Source organism: Arvicanthis niloticus, chromosome 4, assembly GCF_011762505.2.
Source record: "Arvicanthis niloticus isolate mArvNil1 chromosome 4, mArvNil1.pat.X, whole genome shotgun sequence".
Taxonomy (NCBI): Eukaryota; Metazoa; Chordata; class Mammalia; order Rodentia; family Muridae; genus Arvicanthis; species Arvicanthis niloticus.
In genome coordinates this window covers 46650105-46672613 of record NC_047661.1, presented here as the reverse complement: position 1 = coordinate 46672613, position 22509 = coordinate 46650105, and the positions used below count along the sequence as shown (strand labels likewise).

The following is a 22509-nucleotide window of genomic DNA, read 5'->3' as shown; positions in this document are numbered from 1 at the left end:
CAGAATTAATCCTATCAGAAGATATTTGCTATGTCCACAATTGGCTTTTGTACATATCCTTTGGAGAGATTTTACTGATTTTAGCCTATTAAAATCCCCCTTCCTTGTGTTTAAAAAAAGTGTGTTGACTTTTGTCCTTTTGAAAATCCCTAGGAACTTGTCTTGAAGGTAAATACAAAGCCCTATTTTTAATCTTAAGTTCAGTATGCATATTTCTTACCAGCAGAGGTATAAATCTGCTATATAAGTGTGGCCTCAATATTTGTCACCTACTTACTCAGGGTGTGGCACCCACACTATCAGCTTTCACACGAAATCAACATACCACTGCTTTGGCGCATGGCACAAAGTTCCACTCCTTCTAATAACATCGTTACCATAGTTACTAATTCCTTTCCAGGAGTGGGGCAGAGTAGTTTAATATAATAGACAGCAGCAGAAATATAAGCAGCCTAAATAAAATGTGCCACGAATGTGCTGTCCCAGCTCTGATTGCTGTCTGTGTGGGGACACAGGATCTTGCCTTCTAAGTAGAAAACTGTCAATAGGCTGCAGAGCCTCAGACCCCACTGCTACTCCCAGTGAACATTTTAAACCCTTAAAAGGGATGACTTATACTCAATTAATGCAGCTACAGAAAGATGTAGGAGAAAACAAAACAAACAAAACAAAACAAAACCACCACAGCCCCTTGCCCTACCCCTGGGGCATAGGATATTATTCTAAGGGACACCTTTGCCCCTGTGGTGGTTTGGATACAAATGATCCCCTGAGGCTCAAATTCTTGAATGCTTGGTCACTGGGGGTCTATGGAAACTATGTAAGAGAGATTAGAAGGTGTAGCCTTTTTAGAGAAAGTATGTCTGTAGGGGTGGGTTTTGGGGTTTCAGTAGCCCAAGACAGGCCCATTGACTCTCTCTTCCTGCTCCTCGGGGATCCGGATATAGAACTCCCAACTTATCCATCACTATGATGTCTGTTTGAGTGCTGTCATGCTACCTGCCATGATGGCAATCAACTAACCCTCTGAAACCATAAGCAACCCCAATTAAATGCTTTTCCTTTCTAAGAGTTGCCATGGTTATGGTATCCTTTCATAGCCATAGAATGCTGACTAAGACACCTCTTTTCTCTTTATTCTAGGACAGCCATCATTCTGCACACCCTCCCCTCTATCATATCAATGTTGAAGAGTTTAAAATGATTTCCATTACATTTTGTGGAGCTGAATTTCTCATCTGAGAGCTTGGGTATCCCTGCAGGCTGCCTGTACTCAGCTTGGCACACTCCTGTGCCTCTGTACTAGCCAAGCCTAGCTTGCATGATTCACCTTTCTTCCAGCCTCACTCATTCATTACCTGTGTTCAGTAACAAGACTCAAGCTACACCCAAACCCTCTTGTTAGTTGGCTCAGAGCTGGTCTATACCTTTCCTATGCCTCATTCACATACTCTTGCCTTAACTCATTGGGATATAAACTTCAATTGTATGTGTTTTTTTGTTTTTTTTTTTTTTCCTGCTCACTATTTTCAACTTCTTTGAACCAGTCCCACCTGTTTTCCCCAGAGTGAGAGCTTCCACTGAGGTTGTGTTGGCTCAGGTCCATAAGTGTTGAATTACTTCATTCTTAAAACACTTTCTAAGACTCAGCTATGTTCTTTAAAACATCAACCTCATATTTAATTTACAACTCTCTTCTCCATCTGTAGTAGGCTCTACTCTAGGCCACGCATGGAGGAGCGGGGGAAGGGAAGCACTGTCTGGACCTGAGACACAGCTTTCTTTTTCTTTGCACATTTTTTCAAGTGTTGGTCCAAGTAAATAAGAGAAACAGAAAAGTCTCTTTCCTGCTCTTCAGATGGAAGGTTCAGTTTTCTCCACATCTGGGTCCTACTTACTGATCTGGCTTGATTTCTTAGAGCTGAGCAGGTAGATGATGGTAAGCAGTTCTTAGGGGATGGGATGCTTCATGAGCCAAGCCTACGGGCCCTTAGATAATATGTTATATAATACCTACCCCTAGTAATACTTATGGTCCCGCAGCAGAAGTCTGGAAGCTATACCTTCATCTTGGTTTTCAGTATATAGGGTCTGTTAACCCAAATGGATCACACCTTACATATATATACTTTATATCCTTGCCTCAGGCCACCCCAGTCATTTTTCTTGACACTTTATCCCTACTGGCATTTGCCATGGGCTTTGAGACTGTCAAGATGCCATTCTGTCACTACCTGCATTTGAACATGGTGGAGCATTACAGCCAGTTTCTGATAAGTATCTTAGAATTCCCCTCTTGGCTCTGATGAGGACAAAAATATTTTATTCACTTAGGGAGATTACCAGAAACTCAGAGTTCTTTTGTCAGGGAAATAAATATATGTACAATTGGATATCTGGATTTTTATTTTTAAAAGCTGATTTGAGAGCTGAGGAAATGACTCAGTCAATAAAGTGTTTTTCATAATCATGTGAAGTTTGCATCCTCCAAGTGAGTGTAGTAATCTATCTGTAATCCCAATGGCTAGCAGTTGGAGAGAGGGGACCTCCAGGTAAGCTGGCTATCTAGACTAGCCAAATTGTGAGCTCTGGGCACAGACAGATATTGCTTCAGTAAATAAAGTAGAGAGAAACTGAGGAAAACACCTAACTTCAGCCTCTGGATTTAACACATACATGCACACACACACACACACATATATGTGCCTTTAAATACTCATACATACATATGTGGGCATGCTTATATATGTGCTGCATAACATACACACACACAGAGAGAGAGAGAGAGAGAGAGAGAGAGAGAGAGAGAGAGAGAGAGAGAGAGAGAGAGAGAAAGAGAGACAGACACAGAGACAGAGACAGAGAGAGTTGATTTAATATTTGTAGGATAGAGCCAGGAAGAATTAGATAAGGTAAAAAAGCCAGTAATTCTTGTGTGTTTGTGTGTGTGAGTGTGTGTGTTGTTTTTTCAAGACAGGGTTTCTCTGTGTAGGCTGTCATGGAGCTCACTCTGCAAACCAGGCTGCCCTCAAACTCAGATCTGCCCGTCTCTGTCTCCTGTGTGCTAGAATTAAAGTCATGTGCCACTACAGCCCAGCCAAAATGCCAATTCCTAAATGCCAATTCTTAGTAAATATTTTGACTAAATGTTTTATTTCTATACTTGAAATTCATATGGATTGCTTTATCCTACAAGAGAAAATAATAAATTCCCAGGTTAAAAAAATTAACGAAATGAAAATGAATGATGATATTAATAAATTCTCAGTATATATCAATGTGCCAATGATTGATTTTGATACTGCAGAGATTGTAAGGGCTAATGCTCTGCCACTTGAACAGAACCATTCACTTAACAATAGCCACAAGAACTTAGACATTGACCACAAGATACTTTTTAGCTGCCTTGTTTCACATACATAAGCATATGTGATACATATGTCTATTCATGTTTTTGCATGTGTATGGGTACACATCTAGGTAGGTGCACATGTTTGTGTATGCATGCATGGTGTTAGGAATGATCTTCATCTTCTCTTCTATCTTATTTATTAAAGCAGGGGTTCCTGGTCAAACCCAAAGCTGGCTGTTATTATTAGTCTGGCTATCCAGCTTACTCTGGGGATTCCTGTAATTCCAGATGGGTAGCCATGTGAGTTTCAGAGGATTTGAACTCACTCTTCACACTTGGCCAGGGCTTAAGCACTAAGCAATCTCCGTAGCCTGGCCATAGTTTTCTAACTTGATAAATTAAAAGTGTCAAAATAAGTGCTTTACTTAGAGTAACCCATAAAAGAGACTTCAGCATCACATACATTTTACTGACGAAAGGCTAGCTCAGCATCAATAAGTATAAGTGGTACTCTGGATCCAAAGTCAACTATTCTAATGAATAACCATGGATTGCACAAGCTCTCTTTGTAAGGGAAATTCAATGTCATGATGGGCTTGCCTACCATTTCTCACCACTTCCACCCATGCTTGCAGTTCAAGCCACTTCAAACACTGCGTGTTCTCTCTCATATGTAGATTTTAGCTTTGACTCTTTTGTGTGCATTTTTACCTGGAGTGCAAGTGAATGCCAGCAAATTAGAATAGGGCCATTGGTGGTGGAAGCATTAAGGGAAGTGGGAATTGTAGGATATACATAAAATGAAAGTACAGAGGAAGAATATTAGAGACAGAAATGTCTGCCTAGTGGGATGACAGGGATGGAGAAACAGGGATGATAGGGGAAGGGTTAACCAAGATGTTTATGAAAAAAAACTCTATGGAAATCCATGATCTTGCAACACAAATAAAAATTATAATAAGATAGGATAATAGAACACATGTGTTATGAGAGAACAGGGGAGAGCCTGGGGGAACTAAAACACTAAGTGAGGATGGGATGGGGGCAGAGAGGTAGGGGAAAGGAGGGAGTGAGAGGAAGGTTAACCAAAATGTACAATATATGAAGAAGCTTTATGAAAACCTACTAGTTTGTAAGCTAATACCCTTGAAAAGGCATTTGAGTAGAGTTATCCTCGGTGGAAGAACAATGCTGCTCCCAGAAGACAAGGGTTATTAAATGAAAATCTCAGTATTAAGCACAGGTTTTCTATGTATAACTTATTGGTCAAGAAGTCCCCAGAAGCACCCAAAACAATACATGCTATTGACATCGCTCTTGGTTGCCTAGTAGATGGTAAGATCCTGTTTCTATAAACACTACACATTTTGGTTATAAGGCACAGAGAAATCAATCTTGAATTGATAAAGAAACTTTCTCCTTGCTAGGTAGCTTTCCTAGTAGTGGAAGGTACTATGCAGGCTGCTGGGGTAGAAAAGACATCAGTGGTCTTATATAGTGCTGGCTGCTACATATTGTAATATTGACCTATGAGGCAAGATGTGCTCACTAGAGCAATAGTAGCAAGACTGTTTATAGGGGTAGACAGTCATTCTCTTGATGAGATTTGTGGCTTGCTCTACAGGATTAAATTTATATCTGGTACTGTTAACCAAGTTAAAACTCATGATTAAGGAGATCAGAGACCCTTTGGAGGAATCTGCTGTCATTGTTTTGTGAAATAATTATGTTGTCAAACTTCCTTCTAAATATCTGTGCTTATACCTACAGATGGGGGTGTCTCTCAACTTTGACCATAGATACTTCTTTTTGCAGTGGGCAACAGTAAAGGCAGAGACTGATAACTTCTCAAAAGCTGAGAATAAGTGACCTGGGGTCATCATGGAAGAATGGGTGGCAAGAGTATAAGAACTGAGTGATGGTAAAGATGCTATAAAAGGCCATCTTCTGGATATGACATGGCTGTTGCTCACATGAACTAGGTCCAGGAGTGGTTTCCTCTCAAGATGTACACATGATCAAGCCAGTTAAAAATTTCACCCTGGATGGGAGATGGTCTACCAAGGTCACATCTGTAGCTATGGAGCTATTAGCAGATGATGGATACTGGGGGAGAAGAATCAATTTTCTTTGGGTAGTAGCCATTGGAAAGTTTATCCATTCCCTGCCAGATGACCCCACACCCATACACACATGGAAATCACTAGCTGGATTTAGTGGCTTATAAATAGTAAAAAATTTAAAACTTTTAAAGAATGACATGAACTTGGGGAATTCTGGGACTAACTGGAAGAGGTGAGCTGGGATGCAGTCAAGATGCATTGAGCACATGTGTTAAATCTCAAAAAGTAAAAAATAAAAATATTGTTTAAAATATTTCTGTACATTCTCTTGAAATCATGCTCCTTGCCTGAACTTTTATCTTCTGCACTATTTATCTTCACGAAACGTGATGCCTCCTGATATGCCAAGCACTTACTTGTTTGGTTTTCTTTCTTCCTATTCTAATTTCTAAGCTTTCAAAGGCAAAGGCTCTGTTTTTGTTCATGTCCTTATCATCAGTACCCAGAACAGCACCTGGCACAGAGATGGTGTCCAGGGAATGTTTGTTAATGAATCAGCTCTTTTGAACCCACTGGTCTTAGTAGGTAAGAATCCATATCCATGCACATGATGCTCATTTGGGATCTTTCTTCTCTGCAGAATTCCTACACCATTTGGAGTAAAAACAAATAGGTAGAAAAAGAAGTTCTAAAATCAAGAGTATAGCCTGTCCTCTGCCTCCTGCAGCATTTTGATGGGAAGTCCTGGTATTCAGGATTCACACAGTTGCTCCTTCTTTGGCCCAGAGATGAATGGAACCATCTTGGTTTCTCTTTCTCAGAGTTGAGATAGGGGCTCTAAAACAAACATTGAGCCTTACTTTTTTCTTTAGGGTATAATTTCCACTGCAAATTCAACTTGATTTTAATAAAATTCTCCCATGTTCCAAGTGAAGACACCAATTCATCTTTTGAGAAAAGAAATGCACTGGTTAGGGGAGCTTTGTTACCAAGAAAATAGTTTCCAATCCTGTGGGAGTGGAAAACAAAAATCAAATGATAAAAAAAAAAATCCAAATTTGAGAAGCTCCCTATTTTCATAAAAATAACTTATGTTCTGCAATCAAATCAGTAGTCCCTGCCTGGCTAAGTCTGGAGACTCATCTCTGTACTACGAAGCATATGTCATTGTACTGCTTGGCTGGTTTCCCATCTTGAAATGATGCCTGGATTCTCGCTCTAGCTCTCCTTCCCCTTCTTGCAAAGTATGTGCAAAGGAAGAATCCTGGGCTAAAATCTCAGGTACTGAAAGCATTACACCTGCTAACACCTTTGTGTGTGTGTGTGTGTGTGTGAATTGTGCTAATTTGAATCCAAAGGATACCCCATCCCTAGTTCTTCCAGTCGCAAAGAAAATTTATCCTTCAGACATTTTTTGAGATCTCAATTGTGGAGTGAGGTTTCAGAGTCATTTTGTGCAGACCACACTGAGATTCTGCCTTTAGAGGGTATAGTGAAGAGCCGGTGGGTTTTGTAAGCCTCAGTTCACTTGCAGCTCCTTCTGTCATAATACTGCTAGGGTTGGGCTAAAGGTCCTGGGTCATACGCTCCAAAGCACCAAGGAACAAAACTCTTATTCATGGCAATCTTCTCATGACTGAAAAAGCCAAGCACTATTAGTATTCTGTCCATGGGTACCACAGAAACAACTTTTGTTCTAAACCATGGAAGAGTTATTGACTCTGCTGATTTCAAGCCACACAAGGGTATGCATAGATGTTGAAAGAGAACTCATGGCTTGGGATTCAGTCTGTCTCCTAGCCCAGGATCACCCCCTCTGAGATTGTTCAGAGGGCTGAGACTGGACTATAAGGGCTAAGGGCTTCAAGAAGCAAGGCTCACAAGCTCCACAGGGTTTTCACTCTACCTGCTAGAGGCAGAATCTCAGTGTGATCTGCATAAAATGTCTCTGAAACCTCATCCACAATGGGCTTAGGTATTTGGAATCAAACGCCATACTTTCTTCAAATAAGAAATCATACTGCTTGCTTGAGACCTCTCAGACTGGCATCTTCGAACCGTCTCACTTTACCAGCCTTAGAGTAATTCAATCAGATCCTTCTCTGTAGATTCATCTTAGAAGAACATGACAATCTGTGGGGGCTGGAATTAGTGAACCTGGAACTGGGATCTCAAGTGGTCCCAGTAACTGAGTCTACCAGGCAGCTGAAGTCATAGACAGAAGGACAAAGTGACTAGATATGCTCCATAGAAGCTTCAGTCAGTCCCATTGTACTTGGGTTCTGATCACCACTAAAAGTTCATTGCCACAAAGGTGAATTTTAGAATTTCCACATCATGTTTAGGGATTAGTAATTACAAAGCTATAACCATTGTTTACTAAAATACACAGTGTCCTCAAAGTATAGTTTTCCAGCTTATATTTTCTGTGGTTTGACATGCCGTTGCTCAGGGAATATGGCTTTAAAAAACACTTTGCTTTTAGTACCCCAATTTGTAAAGGATCAAGTAATAACTGTATTTTATGAATTCCTATTCTTAGCAGAAAACCAAACCAGAAAAACAAAAGCTCAAGCAGTGTGTGCATAATCTCTCCCCCAGGACCCTTCGCATTGCTGTGCTTTCTCTTTCAGAACAAGAATGAATGGATGGCAAATGTTTCTTGAGGACATTTGTGTTCTTTAGTGTCAGCACAAGACATGGTACAAGCATTCTTAACCCCTCTCTCTGCCGGGTGCTTTTCATCTTCTTTACTCTTTCAAGTCATGTAATTTTGAGAGCCACATTAGATTTTTTTTCCTGGAACAAACTGGATACATGATAATATGACAGAAACTTAGGTGCAGCTATCAGGGTCTGTCTAGTCATTATGGAAGAATAATTTGGAAAAAAAGGAAGGATCACTATTCAGCAGCCAAAGTCCATAAACAGGATTTCTAGCTGTGAAGGGAAGAATGACAATCATGAATGTGAAGAGGGAAGATCTGATGAGAATTAAGACTGTCTTGGAAGCCAGGAAGGTTCTACTGTAATACAACAGAAACTGTTGAAGCGTATGCAAGCTGAACTATTCAACTATTCAGCAAACCTTTTCTGATCACTTACAATATACCAGATACAGACTGGGAATGATTAAAACAGGCATATTACAAAAAGATACATACTAAAGGTTAGGACTTATTGCAAAGGTGTCGTATCAAAGACCTTTTCTCCCTGTCCTCTTGCACCACTCTATGTAAATATGACATCAATGACAATTATAGTTAACAACTACTACATTCCAAGCATTGTTCATGAAATCTTCGAAACAACCAGAAGCCATAAAAAGCTGTTGCCAGATCCCCTTTAAGGCCCTGATCGCAAAGGCATGACTGCTTAAATAAATACAATGGTACCCTTCTGCAACATGCTCATACCAAACCATTAACTTTTCCTGCCACACAGACAGAGGGGAAACAGCAGTTGGGATGTAAAGTAAATAAATGAATGAATTAATTAATTTAAAAATTCATGTATACACACATATTCATTCAATCTTAATAGTGGGTTAAATATATATGATGAATAATTATTAAAACCACTTTGAAAATGTTATTTCATGAGCAAAGTGTAGGATGGCTAGAATTTGAAGATGTACTTAATTCTTTCTTGATAATAGCCTGAACTGACAGAGATAAAAACCCAAAAGCCCCAGACAGTGGCTGAGCTTTCCTTCAGTCTGTATGAGCTCTGAAATTCTCAACACATGTTCTTTGCACCACTGTGACCTCTGATCCTGCCTCCACCCTGCTTTCTGGTACTGTTGAGATGGAAGCACAGAGAACCTGGATATTCCACTGCCTCACGCCAACTCAGTCTGAAAATGCAGTATGCCACTGTTGGCTATCCTAAGTGATGCACAGAAGCATATGTGCTGGTCAGTGTGAGAGACAGTAAGCCCAGAAGGAGCCTGAACTGAGAGATGAAACCAAAAGCTCAATATTGCAGACTGTACAGTGTATCACTTAGTCCTGGATTTTGCACTGGTTTCTATTATTAATGATGAACATAATTCTATTGATAGCATCCTTTCAGACTTTTCTCAAGCCTAAAGACAATGCTAATTAAATTTGTTCAAATCTTTGGCTTAAATGTTTACATGAGACAATCAGCATAAAGTGAAATTGTATTGGCAAAGAGTGTTATTTATATAGTCTAATAAGGAGAAAACCCTGTCGCTAGGATATTTCCATCTCAAAGCAGAGGTAGACAAGACTGATAGGCTGAAGAGGAATAATGAACAAGCAAAATTACAAGCCACTATTCTTAAATGCTTGTATTTCTAAAACTAATTGTTAAAATAAGACCAAGTACCATGATTAGTCATATCACCACGGGGCAGAACTGCTTTCCTGCTAAGCGATGGGACTGAAGGATGCTTACTGAGCTCACACATTTGCTTCCCTAGTGGCCACCAGTGACTTACAATCAGGCTGAGTTATTAGCGGGGTGACCATGCATCTTCAGTCTCTCTGTTTTTCTTTCCTGCTGTCAACAGTAATCAGCGTCGTTGTTGTCACATTAAGCGCAGGTTAGACAACAGATTCTGTTGACAGTAATTTAGAATACACCAAGAGTAGGTCTTGTTATTCTTTCTTCTATCCACAGGGATAGAAGAAAATGCAGTATGTCACTGTTAGCTATCCTAAGCGTCTTCAGGTATCTTTTTTTACTGTAAACATATCACCACTCTGCCCTTATAGAGAAAATGGTAACAGGTTAAAAATGTGTAGTGATCTAGCCATGAGATGAGTTCTATGGTAAAGCTCATCAATTTCTATTTTAGAATTATTTCTGCTGCGATTACATTCTAACCCATGCTTTGCCTCCTAGCTCTGGCTTACAGGGTAGCAGCACAATTGATCAGCAGCAGGGTCCAAAGGGCCATGAGACTGAAGGATGCTTCCTGAACACACCACAGTAGCTCATTTCTCTTTCGCTCGGGTCTTGAGTTTCTTAGAGCCACCAGGAAAAAATATTTGGCTACAGAAGACTGACATATAAACCATGCTTGGATTTTAACTCTTGATTTCTCTAATTTCTGAGTTTTCCTCTTAACTCGATTTTATTTGTACCCATTAATATTTCTCCCCAATCAAGATGCAATCAGGCACTGTTAGCCAACATTCTAAAAGAAGAGACAGAGGTTTAAATAGTTTGGTATTAACAGTCTAATCTTCAAAGTCTGATATTCCAGGTAGTGATCGGGTACTAGGGGGTCTCTGGAAGGTTATATAAAGAACCAAAAACCAATTCTGTGCGTGAGTATTCTAGTTTCTTCCTATTGCTACGATACAATGCTGACCAACAGCAGCTTATGGAGGAAAGAGATTACCTCATCTTACACTTCCGGGTCAGAGTCCATCGCTGAACTCAAGGTTAGAATCCAAGGCAAGAACCCGAAGCAGCAACCATGCAGGAAAGCTGCTTGCTGACTCAGTCTCTGGCTGTTTTCCTGGCTGGTATTAGCTAGCTTTCATATGGAAACCAGAACTGCTTTGCCCAGGTGAAACCCATAGCAGGATGCCCCCAACCCTTATCAATTAGCAATCAAGACAATCTCTCTCACAGACCTTACCGTAGGCTAACCTACTTTAGGTGATTCCCCAAATGAAGTGTCTCATGTCAGATAACTCTAGGCTGTGTCAAATAGATAATCAAAAGCTAACTGGGACAGTCTGTAAGATAGAGTTTCACAGAGGAAACTACATCAGGCCGAAGACATTTAAAAATTTCTGTCAGAATATGTCAGAGTTTGATTAATAAAATAAGCAGCTTTGTGATAAAAATAAAATAACCTTGTGCCTTCTTCCCTCCTCCACAGCATGGGCCTGACGGCACTAACGAAACAGGAACACTATGAGTGTCATGGAAAGGTGAGGTAGTCCCGTTATGTGATGTGCACAGGGCTCCACAGACACACTGCAGCAGGAGAGTCACTGCTGTTACGCATGCCCAGGAACCCAGGTGCTAGAAAAGACTTAGACTACCATACATCATTGGTTACAGTCAAGAGACCCGGAGGTAGATACATTTCTTGTGCTTTGAACATTTTAATGATGGTTTGATTCAGCTTGATCTTCATGGCTATCATATTATTTTTCTTTTATTATTGCCTAGATTTTAGAGAGGAAATTAGAGGCACACTAAATTCCAGCAACAGATGCTAGAATGGTAATTATCAAGGCCCAGACTGTTGAAACTTTCTCGTCCCAGGTTTACACAGTATAATGTGGGCTTTCCTTTCTGATGCAGAGCTAAAGCTATAAACCCTCTTCACTCTGGATGATTCAATGATCTCATTGCTCCTTTGCTGTCTTGTCTCAGCCCAACAAGTCTTACACTTGAGAGAGCATGCTTGTTTCCACAGGATCCCTTTAGCTCTGCTTTCTTACATACATGTTCCCATGACGTGAGGCAGGCTGTTGGATGATCAGCCATGAAAAACATCTTTGCCCAAGTCACTGAACCTATGAATCTATTTTCTTCTCTGATAAAGGTACTTTATAGGCCTAATGGAGCGAGGGGGTCTTGAGATGGAAGGATTATCCTGGATTGCCAAGATTGGCCTGCTGTTACCAGATAAAATCTTGTAAGAGTGAAGAAAAAGATCAAAGTTAGAAGAAAAGATGTAAAGACAGAAGCAGAACTTGGAGTGCTTTACTTGAAGACAGAGGAAGGATTCACAGGCAAAGGAGTGCAGGTAACTTCTCCAAGATGGAAGAGGGAAGAGAATCCTTTCTACACCGAAGCTTGCAGAGGAACGTATCCTGCTGACATTTGTGTTCAGATTTCTCACTTCTATGTGAAAGAAAAAAAAAATACACAGTGCTTTTAGGCACTAGATTTGTGGTAGTTTGTTACAGTAGAAAACTTATATGTATAAAATTTCTCAATTTGCTTTTTTAAACATTAGTTTATTTGGTGTAGGGGCAGGGCTTGAGGAGGTTAGAAGACGACTTGAATCTTTCCTGTCACCACATGGGTCATGGGGATCAGACACAGGTCATCAGGCATAATGGCAAGTACATTTACCCTCTGTGCCATCTCAGTGGTCCCAGCTTTGCTCAATAGCCCTTGTATCTCTCTTTAATTCCCCTCTTGTTCTAAAATACCACCAGAGAAGTTTTCACTGAACCTTTTAAGAAATATCTGGCACAAAATCAAACTTTCAGACACCAATCTTTGACTTAGGAGTTATCCCGAGAGTTTATGAAAAGCTGGGCCTCCTGATTTTCAGAGAACTACCTCCAAAAAAAATTCTATTTGAGTAAAAGTAAAATATAACGATCCATGTAATTTTTAAGTGAGTTGTTGTGTTTTACTATACATATCCCAACTCCCTCACTGTATTTGGATTTCATGATAATAGTTGCTTATCTTTTCTTCTTCAAAATGGAACAAATATATTTTGCATCACAATGAAAGCCCTCTGGAATAAGACTACTAAGATTTCTCCTAGCACTTCCTGTTTTGTAAGTAAATACAGACACTAGAATGCAGAAATGCTTGTGCAAACAGGAGTAGGAATCAGTATATTAGCAAATCAGAAAGTCTGGTTGCATTAAATGCTCCAGAGGAACACTGTGTCTTGTGTCTTGAGCTGTGGGAGAAGCAGCATTCACTAAAGCCATGTTACTTCTGCTGTTGATTTTTTATAATGAGTTTGTTGTGGCCTCAGACCACAGATATTAAATAAAAAAAAAAATTCAGTAACATGAAAACCTAGATTAAAATGGAAACTATCTTCAAAACAAGTGAGAGCTTGGTATTTATTATAATGTGTTTCTTGGGAGCTTTTCTTATAAGTGAGTTCTGAGAAATCACATGGGCCTACCCATAAATGCCAACTCACTATGGAGGGCTGAGTCACTTGTGGTACCCAGTCCTGAGAGATGTTAATGACCAATACAGAAAACTTTTCTTCCTGATTAACAGTATTAATGTGTGGTTGTCTTTATATCTAAGTGCCTAAAATATGCTCCAGTACCTAAGAGGCCTGGAAAGATGGCTCAATGGTTAAGAACTCTGTCTGCTCTTCCAGAGAACCTGGGTTCAATTCCTAGCACCCACATGGCAGCTCACAATTGTTTGTAACTCCAGTTCCAGGGGATCTGATACCCTCATGTAGAAATACATGCAGGCAAAACACCAATGCACATAAAATATAAAATAAATAAAAATTAAAATGGAGTACCTGAGAAAATAAAATAACAATACTACAAACCATTAGTTTTTGTATCTAAATATTTAGCTGTTATTGGAAGTTTTGTATTATACCTTTTTTTTATTTCTCTATTTCTTTAATTGGCACCATAATAACCTTTAGAAATGATGATTTTATAAAGTCTTTGTTTTGTCGTAGCATAATTAGATCCCTCTTTTCTAAAAAGTTAGAATGCCTCTGAATGTTCCATACCACATTTTCAAATATTAGCTAAAATACCAATTTGTCCTCTTTCAATTAACAATCCTGATCAAGAAATGAAAGCAAAGGTTCAGAGACGTTTCTGGATGGAGTAATCTTGTTATCTGCTGTCCAGATGCACCTAACATTGAATGGTTTAAAGAGGAGGTGGTCATCCTGTGACGGATTTAAATGACATTAGCACAGTTGGGAATTATAAAATGAGCTCTAGGAGGAATGGAGAGGGCTAGAACCATTCCGGAAACTAGTAAGCTGAGTTGTGGTAATGGTTTTCAAGTGCCGGAACCCTCGGGAGGCAGGAAATTACAGCTAGCTCATTTTCCTTTCAATGGAGAAAAGGCACAGAAGATTCCAGTGTAGCTCTTAAAGAGGGAACTTACCAGAAGGACTGTTGTATAACCTTAAAGCGTACTGATTCTTGGATGGTGCAGCAGTAGAACAGACAGGCCACCTAAGCAGGAGCAAGGGCCAAATGGAAAAGTCCCTCTCCCTAGTGTTTACAGGTCCTCTGTGCACTGTTGCATGCCTCCCTTGTTTTCTCACCCTTAGCTTTTAGTCTTCATTTCCCTCCCTGACTGGACTGTGGGGTCCAGACAAAAGACAAGAGATCTAAGAACGCTTACCCTTTCCTTTACCCTGAGTGAGGACTTAAGAGATTAATGAATGATCTGATTCTGAGAAAGACAAGCCAAACTCTTCATGGTTGCCGTGAAAGGAGATTACACAATATTTCTTCAGAGGCCTTTATAAGTAGTTGCTGCATGGAGCAAATTGGAAAAGCAGGGCAGATTTCTCACAAGGGCTGGACCAGATGGCCTGTGCACGTGCTCTCAGAGTCCTCCCTAACTGTCAGTTCCAACAAATAAAAATTACTGCTGGGCTTCTGGTTTGGTTTCCAATCTGGGGAACAGAAAACCAGCCTGTGATGATGTTTAAATATATTTCAAATCGCACTTTCAGGGGCAAGGTTTGTGGAGCTGTCTCTAGTAACATGAAAGGTGTCAGTCTCCAGTGGTTATATGAGTATCTCTGCCTAGGACTGACTCGTGGCCCCGTCTGTTCACTTGACCATGGGTTAGTGATCTCTTTCTGAGGCGTTAGTACTTTTAGATGCTGTGATGGTATATCTACACTATCATCTGGATATTAATTCATGACTCAGTTTAGTATATACAATCTTATAGAGTTGATGTGGTGGTGCTTTATGGTCCTTTGCTTCTTCTCAATGTTAAAAAAATGGGCCAAGACCCAGAAGGTGAAAAATAGAAGCTAAAGGACCATCAGAGACTTTGTTCTTGGAGTCAGGAGGCTTGAGGTTGGCCTTGATCATCCCCTTTCCTGGTTATCCTGAGAAAATGGTGTTCTACATAAAGCAACGTTACTCCACAAGTTAGTATCTGAGATTCCCTCAGCAAGCCCCAGTGACAAACCATTTACGTAGAGTGATCAGGCTATCTATATTAATAGCTTTCAATATTGAAAATATCTGCAGTATATTCAGGTTCATCATAAATTGCTCTCAATACTTTATTTTCTAATTAGGATTTCTAATTCTAAACAGGTGACAAAACTATTTCTTAAGCATGAAACATAATTAGCCACTGATATGAAACCATTTTTATCATGTCTAATTAGTATTTGTCTCAATGCCTTTGACAGTCTTTAAAGTATTTATTTATAAATGTGAGGAGGTAAGAGGACATATTTCCAAGAATCAATTCTCTTCCTCTACTGTGGGTTCTGGGTGAAGCCAATTGTTAGGCTTGCACTATGTCTTGATGACCCAGCTTTGAAATTCTGAATGGATACTTGTGAACCAATGTTTATGAACTCTATTATTCTCATAAAGGCACTTTTTTTTACTTAACAGTAATTTTGAGACATACTCAAAGTCAAGATTCCCCTATTTTGGCCATAATTTCTTTGCCCCAAATCTCATACTACCCACTTCTGAATCTACCAAAGAAAGGCCATCAGTTTGATGAAGTAAGTTTGAAAAATCAAAGTGAATCTTGGGAATTTGATTTTTCTTTTGAATTTGATAGGATCCTTTTCTCTTCTCAGAACATTTATCCAATTCTCATAAGTTGAAAAGTTTGCAGAAATGAAAAAGAGAAGAACCTCTCTAACATGATGATGCTTCCAAGGAGAATCATTGAGTGAACTAGAGGTTAAAGACTTCATGAGGAGCAACCCAGGGAATGAGATGGTTCTTCAGCCTTTGTAGATTAGTTCCTGCACATACACAAGTGCTCAGGCCTGGGCAACAGCACATGTATACATACCTGCACACGCCCACCCTATACTTACAGAGCCATGGAACTCGGACATTTGCCTGACAATATCTGGGGGCCCCCTTCCCTCCTACAATTTTCTCACCATCCCATGGATGCCAGACTTCTGGCTGCTGCCTTGCAGAGGTGGAATAAACTCCGTGAGATTGACTCAGCCACTACTTTTTAGGAAGGTTTCTCCACCTCCCCATTCTCACCATTTGGCTTTGAGGCAGAGAGGAAAGCCCACACCCAAGGGTGTCAGTGCAAATCATAATGGCATTCACCACATTTTTTTCCTAATTAAAAATTTGGCGTTTTAAATAACCAGGCTACTCCCTTCTCTGGACTAAGCTCAAATATTTTCATATGAAGCACAACTACAGATCTGGCTCTTTTCCTGCATCTTTTCAGCTCACCCTTTTCTCTCACTTTCCCCACATGAATCCATGAATCCACCACACACACACACACACACACACACACACACACACACACACACACACACAGAGAGTGCCTTTTATGCAATCAGTTGATAAGATTGATCTTTTCTCTGAATTTCTTTGATTCAAAATCCACCCACTATTTGTGGGAGGTAGCGGGCGATGGCTGCAACGTGTGCTTGAGAGATGTGACTCTAAGGAGCGGCACAGAAGCAGCATCTGGGACAGGGGCTGTGCCTTTTCTGTGCAGTTTTGATTTTGCTAAGATAAAGAGTGCTATGAAATTCAATGCACATTCTTTTTATTTAAGATCTAAATTCCTAGATCTTGGGAGAGCTGCCAGTTTAATTGCTGCCTAATTGAACCGTGAGCAGACACTGTTCAAACTCCTTGGTGGGCCCTCCATTGCTCATGGCCACCCTATGTCTTGATGTCTTACTCTCCATCCCCGTGATACCACAATGTGACCCCCTTTGTGGCTACAAGATTCTCTCTCCCTACTTCTTTGAAAAAAGTCCTCTGAGGAGAGAAAAGGCCATTTGTAAAAAAGACGACATTCTGTCCGTTTCCAATAATATAATAATAGTCTTACAAGAATGAGAGTACAGAGATGGATAGTAGGTTGGTGACTCCTGAGCATTAGTCACCAGAGAAAGTGATGGGCTTAAAGCAATAGCAGGGAGAGGCCTTGTAACTCTGGAAACACTGATTCCACACTGTGGGTGAAACCACATAGACACAATGAAATGAACACATGCATGGCTGGTGAAACTGGAAGCAATTCTGTTTTACAAATCAGTTTTCAAATTTTGAAACCACTGTATCATTATGCTACCACTGGAAATTTAATGGGCCATGGAAATTGTCTGTACACTTAAAAACAATCCTGAGCATCTATAATTATTTTTAAAAGTTTAACGGTAAAATGCAGCTAGCTACAAACAGAAAAATTAGAAGTTTTTAATGGAATTTAAAGATTATTTTTCAGGTGTGAAATGTTGCTTTTGCAAAGAAAACTTTAAAAGATTGCAAAGCCTATCTTCAGCTTCACGCACACTAACTGCAAAACATGTTTATGTAACTATATAGTGGAAAGTCATATTGTTATGGCTCAGATTTTCTTAATAAAATTGAGTCTATTGATATTTAAATTATTATAGAACTAAAGCAATAATTTCAAAACAGGAAGAGGGGTTTGATAAATACAAATATGTTGTCATATAATAACAGAAGCTCCAAACCATTAGCAGCTGTGATAGTCTAAAAAGTTCCCTTAAAACAGAACAACTCCCCAACAAACAGGAAAAAAAAGTTAGTGAGGAAACCTGGCTTAATCTCTGACTGATTAGCTCTGTGTGGGTTGAAAGGCTCATATACACAGGTACATCTGCCACTTGGAGATCTATCATAGACGCTTGCAGAATTTCCACAGGAAAAACTAAAACCAAGTAACTGTTGTGCATTACCAGAGCACAGGACTGTCCTAGATACAGACAGCCCCAGAGTAAATGTAAGGAAGAATCTTGTTACTCCGCTAACAGCAACATTTGAACAGCAGCACAATCGTGTAGATTTTTTTTTCCATGAAAGCCTTGAAAAAACTAGCCAGTTTGATGTAAGATTCATACACAGTTATGGTGTTACTATAATTACATTTTAAAAATTTAAAATCTTGTACAAATATATTAATTGTTTCTTAGTTACTGGTTTTGTGAGGTGTTGACCTATGGTTGGTATTCTTAGCCTTAAAGAACTGAGACTTAAATGTCACAATCACTATAGAAGCAGAAAGGTCATTTATTTCTCAAGGTTAAAAACAGGTCCTCAACTGTCAGAAAGTACTGGCCCCTTACAGCAAGGCTGAACCTGAAAGGGTGGCTCTGCACAGCGAGTAGGAGATCTGGGCAGTTACATGGCCAAGATGAAATCACTCCATATAGACAAAAACACAGTTGGTAGCCTCAAATAGACAGGAATATCACCTTAGTGCATAGTCCTACAAGAGTGCATCGCAACAGAAAATTTGAGTAACTACTTGCTGATTATGGTGCCTTTTCACAACTTGAAGCTAGTTCCTAAGCCTTGTTGGCTTCTGCATCTGAGTATCCAGTTCTGGTGTCGAGAAGGTGTGCAATGAATTATCACTGACTAAATGAATACTGTTTCACTCCACAACATTCCAATGGCAATTTTTGTTTAGTAGACACTTCAGGTTCTGAAGGAAATGGTGAACAAGATTTCTGGATTCCTCCCTTCCCCCAGGACTTCATGATTATTCCTAAAAGCCCCAATGTGGAAACCATCTTCAAGAGTAAGAACATTCTGATCATAAGCAATCAGTACCTTACTGTTCTTGTTCGTCTCACCAGTCACTCCCCAGATTATGTAGACAAGATAATCACCTTCCTTGTTGCACAAAATCATTTACTATTTATTCTTAACAATCATTCCATGCACTCACATTATATCCTAGATGAAACAATGTAACAAAAACAAAATTCTGGCAACAAAAATATTCCCACTATTTTGGGCAAGCACATAGTAATCTCCCAACTCCTCTATAACCTAAGAAAGCTTGGCATGTATATCTCATAATTATTATCATATGTAGTATCTCATAATCTGTCTCATACATATCAGTCTGAGTAGAATTTAAAAGAAGGAAGCTGCATTCACACACACATGAAGCACCTGTCCTAGCTGGAGTGGTTCTGGATGAGAAGAGTGGAAAAGAGCCATTTTGTTTAGTTACTACAGACTCAAGGGTGCTGAAGAACTCAGACAACTGTCAGTGAAGAGCTGTGCTTAGCTGGAAGGAAGGAGGGACATCCAAATGAGTGCTCCCCACACTGACCTTCTGGGGAATGAGACAGTTACAGTTCAATCCAAGTTCAACTGTGTTGACAGGAAACCTTAACCGAGAGCCCCTGACAGCAAAAGCCCACTACGACAAAAGTGTTCCATGACAAACCTCTGCAATACAATGAAGAAGTTGTGACCACAGAAAGTAGGGGCATGACTTTTTACCTTCTGCCTTATGGGAAAACTGTTTATTGTTCTGCCAAATTCTGCAGGTCCCAAATTTGAGTCACCTCCCCCTAGTGTGCCTTGCTCTTGGACTCCGTCCTGGAGGCAACAGCTTATCTCCTGCAGCAGCTTAGCTATTGGCTCAACAGCACTCTCCATCCACAGGAGGAGGCTACAACAGCTGCACTGAAACTGCCAGAGGATTAGAGACGGGGGTCTCACTTGGAGAAGTCATTGTATGGGATTCCCTGTCCATCAGGAAAGTAGAGGGCTTACAATGCTGACACTTCATGGGAGTGATCCACAATCAAGGGGTTTATTTGGTGGCTTGTCCTCACGCTGCAGTTGTGGCCCAGAGCTACTGCTATGGCTGGCTTCCTCCAACTCCGTTCACAGGTTTTCTTCCTCAGTGGCTTGAATACATCAGAACAAGACTTGCTGTTGCAGTGGAAGGCTTCCCTTAACTCTGCAGATAAACTTTCACCAAGGCCAACTTCTATAGAGAAGTTTGAATGCTCACTTCACAAGGCAACACAGTCTTAAACACACAGTATTTTAATTTTCCTGAGTCCATCTTATCCTAAAATCTGGTCTCTAGCAAATGAGGGAGAGCAAAAAAGAAAAGAATGAACAGTTACACCTGCAAATGAGAATAGCCAAGGACCTCGGAGGATGTGTCGGCTGCTGATCTCCTTTGGATCCTAAACACTTAAGAGAAGTGCAGCGGAATTATAGAGCCCGTATCCAGAGTGCTGGTGCAGAGCAAACACAATGAAGTGGAAAGGGATCGCATTATGGAGTGGTGAACTGTTCTTACTACAGGAAGAGTTCTATCTATGAAAACAATGAATTCCTTGTGATACAGGGAACAGGAACACAACAGCCGTGGGCACTGAAAAGATGATGCCGTCTTTACCAACATCTACACTTCATTCATTTAGATTTAAATACAGCAGTGCTCACCCTATAATTTACCATTGTAGGTGTTTCTTGCTGCCACAAACCTTCCTTAAAAGCTGGGCTTAGCACGTTGCCTTGGTCTCTCAAAGGCAAGAGTGCAGTGTGGGATGGGAAACTGTTTTGAAAAGCATAAGCGTAGAATCTGCAGGACAAACACTTCTGCTCTTGACAAACTGTCCTCGTAGAAAAGAGTTTCTAGCTCTTACGTGTGTTTTCTCTGCTGTCTGGAATTCATTAAGGTCCTAAGGTGTTCATGACACTTAGAATATACAAAATGGGCCACATCTTAAAAATCGCACACATGCATGCACCAGCAACTTGGGCTTTTTCACCTCTCCCCCCCACAAAAGGCTAATTTAAAAAGCAAACACCTGAGAGTTCTAAATTAAGCAAACCAGCGCTGAGTTAAGTCACTTCAAACACGAAGAACTAACTGCCTTAACTGAGCCTTCAAAGAACACAGAAACCCCGGGCAGAGGGATCTCATACCTATATTTCATGCCAGTCTGCTTTGCGGTGGACTCTTTGAGAGAAATGTGATGCTGAGGGGTGAAGGTCCCCAGGCTGCGAGCGATGATAGCGACAGTGCGGAATTTGGCCCGGGCTGCGTTCACCACATTGGGGGCGGTGGAGCTCTGCTTGCTCAGAAGTCGGTCCTCACCATTTCGACTCTTCAAATTGTGCTCTGTGCAGGCTATGGAGACTTGCATTGCTTCCCAGGACAGCGCAAGGTCCTCTCAGAACCCCACAGCACAGGCGGTCGGCAGAGGGTGAGCAGTTGTGGGGGATTTCGGCTGTCTTTTAGCCCCTCTTACCCCCCTTCCTGGATGCCTTCAGAGGAGTCCCAGCAGCTGACTTCAGAACCCACACAGTGGCAGGAGATGCTGAAGTGTAGGACAGAGTCCCTGGGACCCAAAGAAGTAAACAGCCAAGCTGGAAGTTGTCTCAGCAGCTGGAGCGCGTATCAGCCTCCCGATCTTCCCAGGCTGTGATCTCAGCCGATTAAACAGCCAGATCCATGTGGTCAGGAGGCTGGTGCAGAAGCCTAGAGCTGAGCATTCATGGTGACTGCACACAGCCCTGCCTGGAGCCAGTCCGAGGTGCCTGAATGCAGAGGGCTGGTTTCTGGGCGCTGGCTCAAAGCAACGCAGGCATACCGCAAGATGCGCTGCCAGCACCCTCTGGATCACAGGCAGGAGGCTCAACTGGAGAGGAGCATCCCAAGAAGCAGCTAACAGCAAGCAGAGCCCCGCGGACCCGTGGTCTCCATCCACTCTGCCTGTCAACTACCTCCCTCCCGTGCTTCGGAGGATGCGGAGGTGGAGGCTTCTCAAGACCCCTCCCCACTCATCCTCGGGGCAAAAGCTGGGTCTCCTGAGCCAGCACTTACTTGGTTGGCGACTGCATAAAAGAGCTAGGAGGTCCCTTTAAGGAGCGCCTTGTCTTTGTGTGCAGTGGGAAGGAAAGATCATTGTGACCACTCCTTACTGGAACAGAACTGGGAAGGCTGTTCCCGTCAGGGGGCTCTGCCTAGATGCCACCAAATCTTGCTGCAGCACAAGAGTTGAGATGGAGGAAGATTGAGGGGGTGCTCCTAGAACAGCATGCTACTGATTAACACGCGAATACTCTTCTGACTTGCTAGAACACAGCTTGGAATTCAGATCTTAGCCTTGTCAGGGTTCATATTCCCTCTGCATGTTATTTCTTATGCAGATAAGTTAGAAGTTTCTTGAAAAGCCACAGTGCAGTCTACATGGAGTGGGGTCTGCTAACTTACTGCAAATTTATTTAGAATACCACAGTAGAGACCCACACTGGAGGGGACAGGTGCAATGGAGGAGAAGCTGGTCAGCATCATTGCCCAGAAGGTTCAGCATAGTAGCAGGATCCATATATACTGTCATGGCCACGGGCAGCAAGA

The 22509-nt window shown here is 41.1% G+C and overlaps 1 protein-coding gene across 3 annotated transcripts in view; it reads right to left on the bottom strand.

Annotated features, from left to right (window-relative positions):
* The window catches only part of Kcnab1 (potassium voltage-gated channel subfamily A regulatory beta subunit 1), a 380454-nt gene that overhangs the window by 224580 nt on the left and 133365 nt on the right, over window positions 1-22509 (bottom strand). Inside the window, exon 1 of one of the 3 annotated variants that reach the window (XM_034500276.2) lies at window positions 21075-22146. The exons of the other annotated variants lie outside the window; for them this stretch is intronic. Within the exon in view, the coding sequence (XP_034356167.1) occupies window positions 21075-21295 (221 nt within the window). The 5' untranslated portion in view covers window positions 21296-22146. Of the gene's footprint in view, window positions 1-21074; window positions 22147-22509 lie in introns of those variants that run through there. 3 annotated transcript variants of the gene reach the window in all.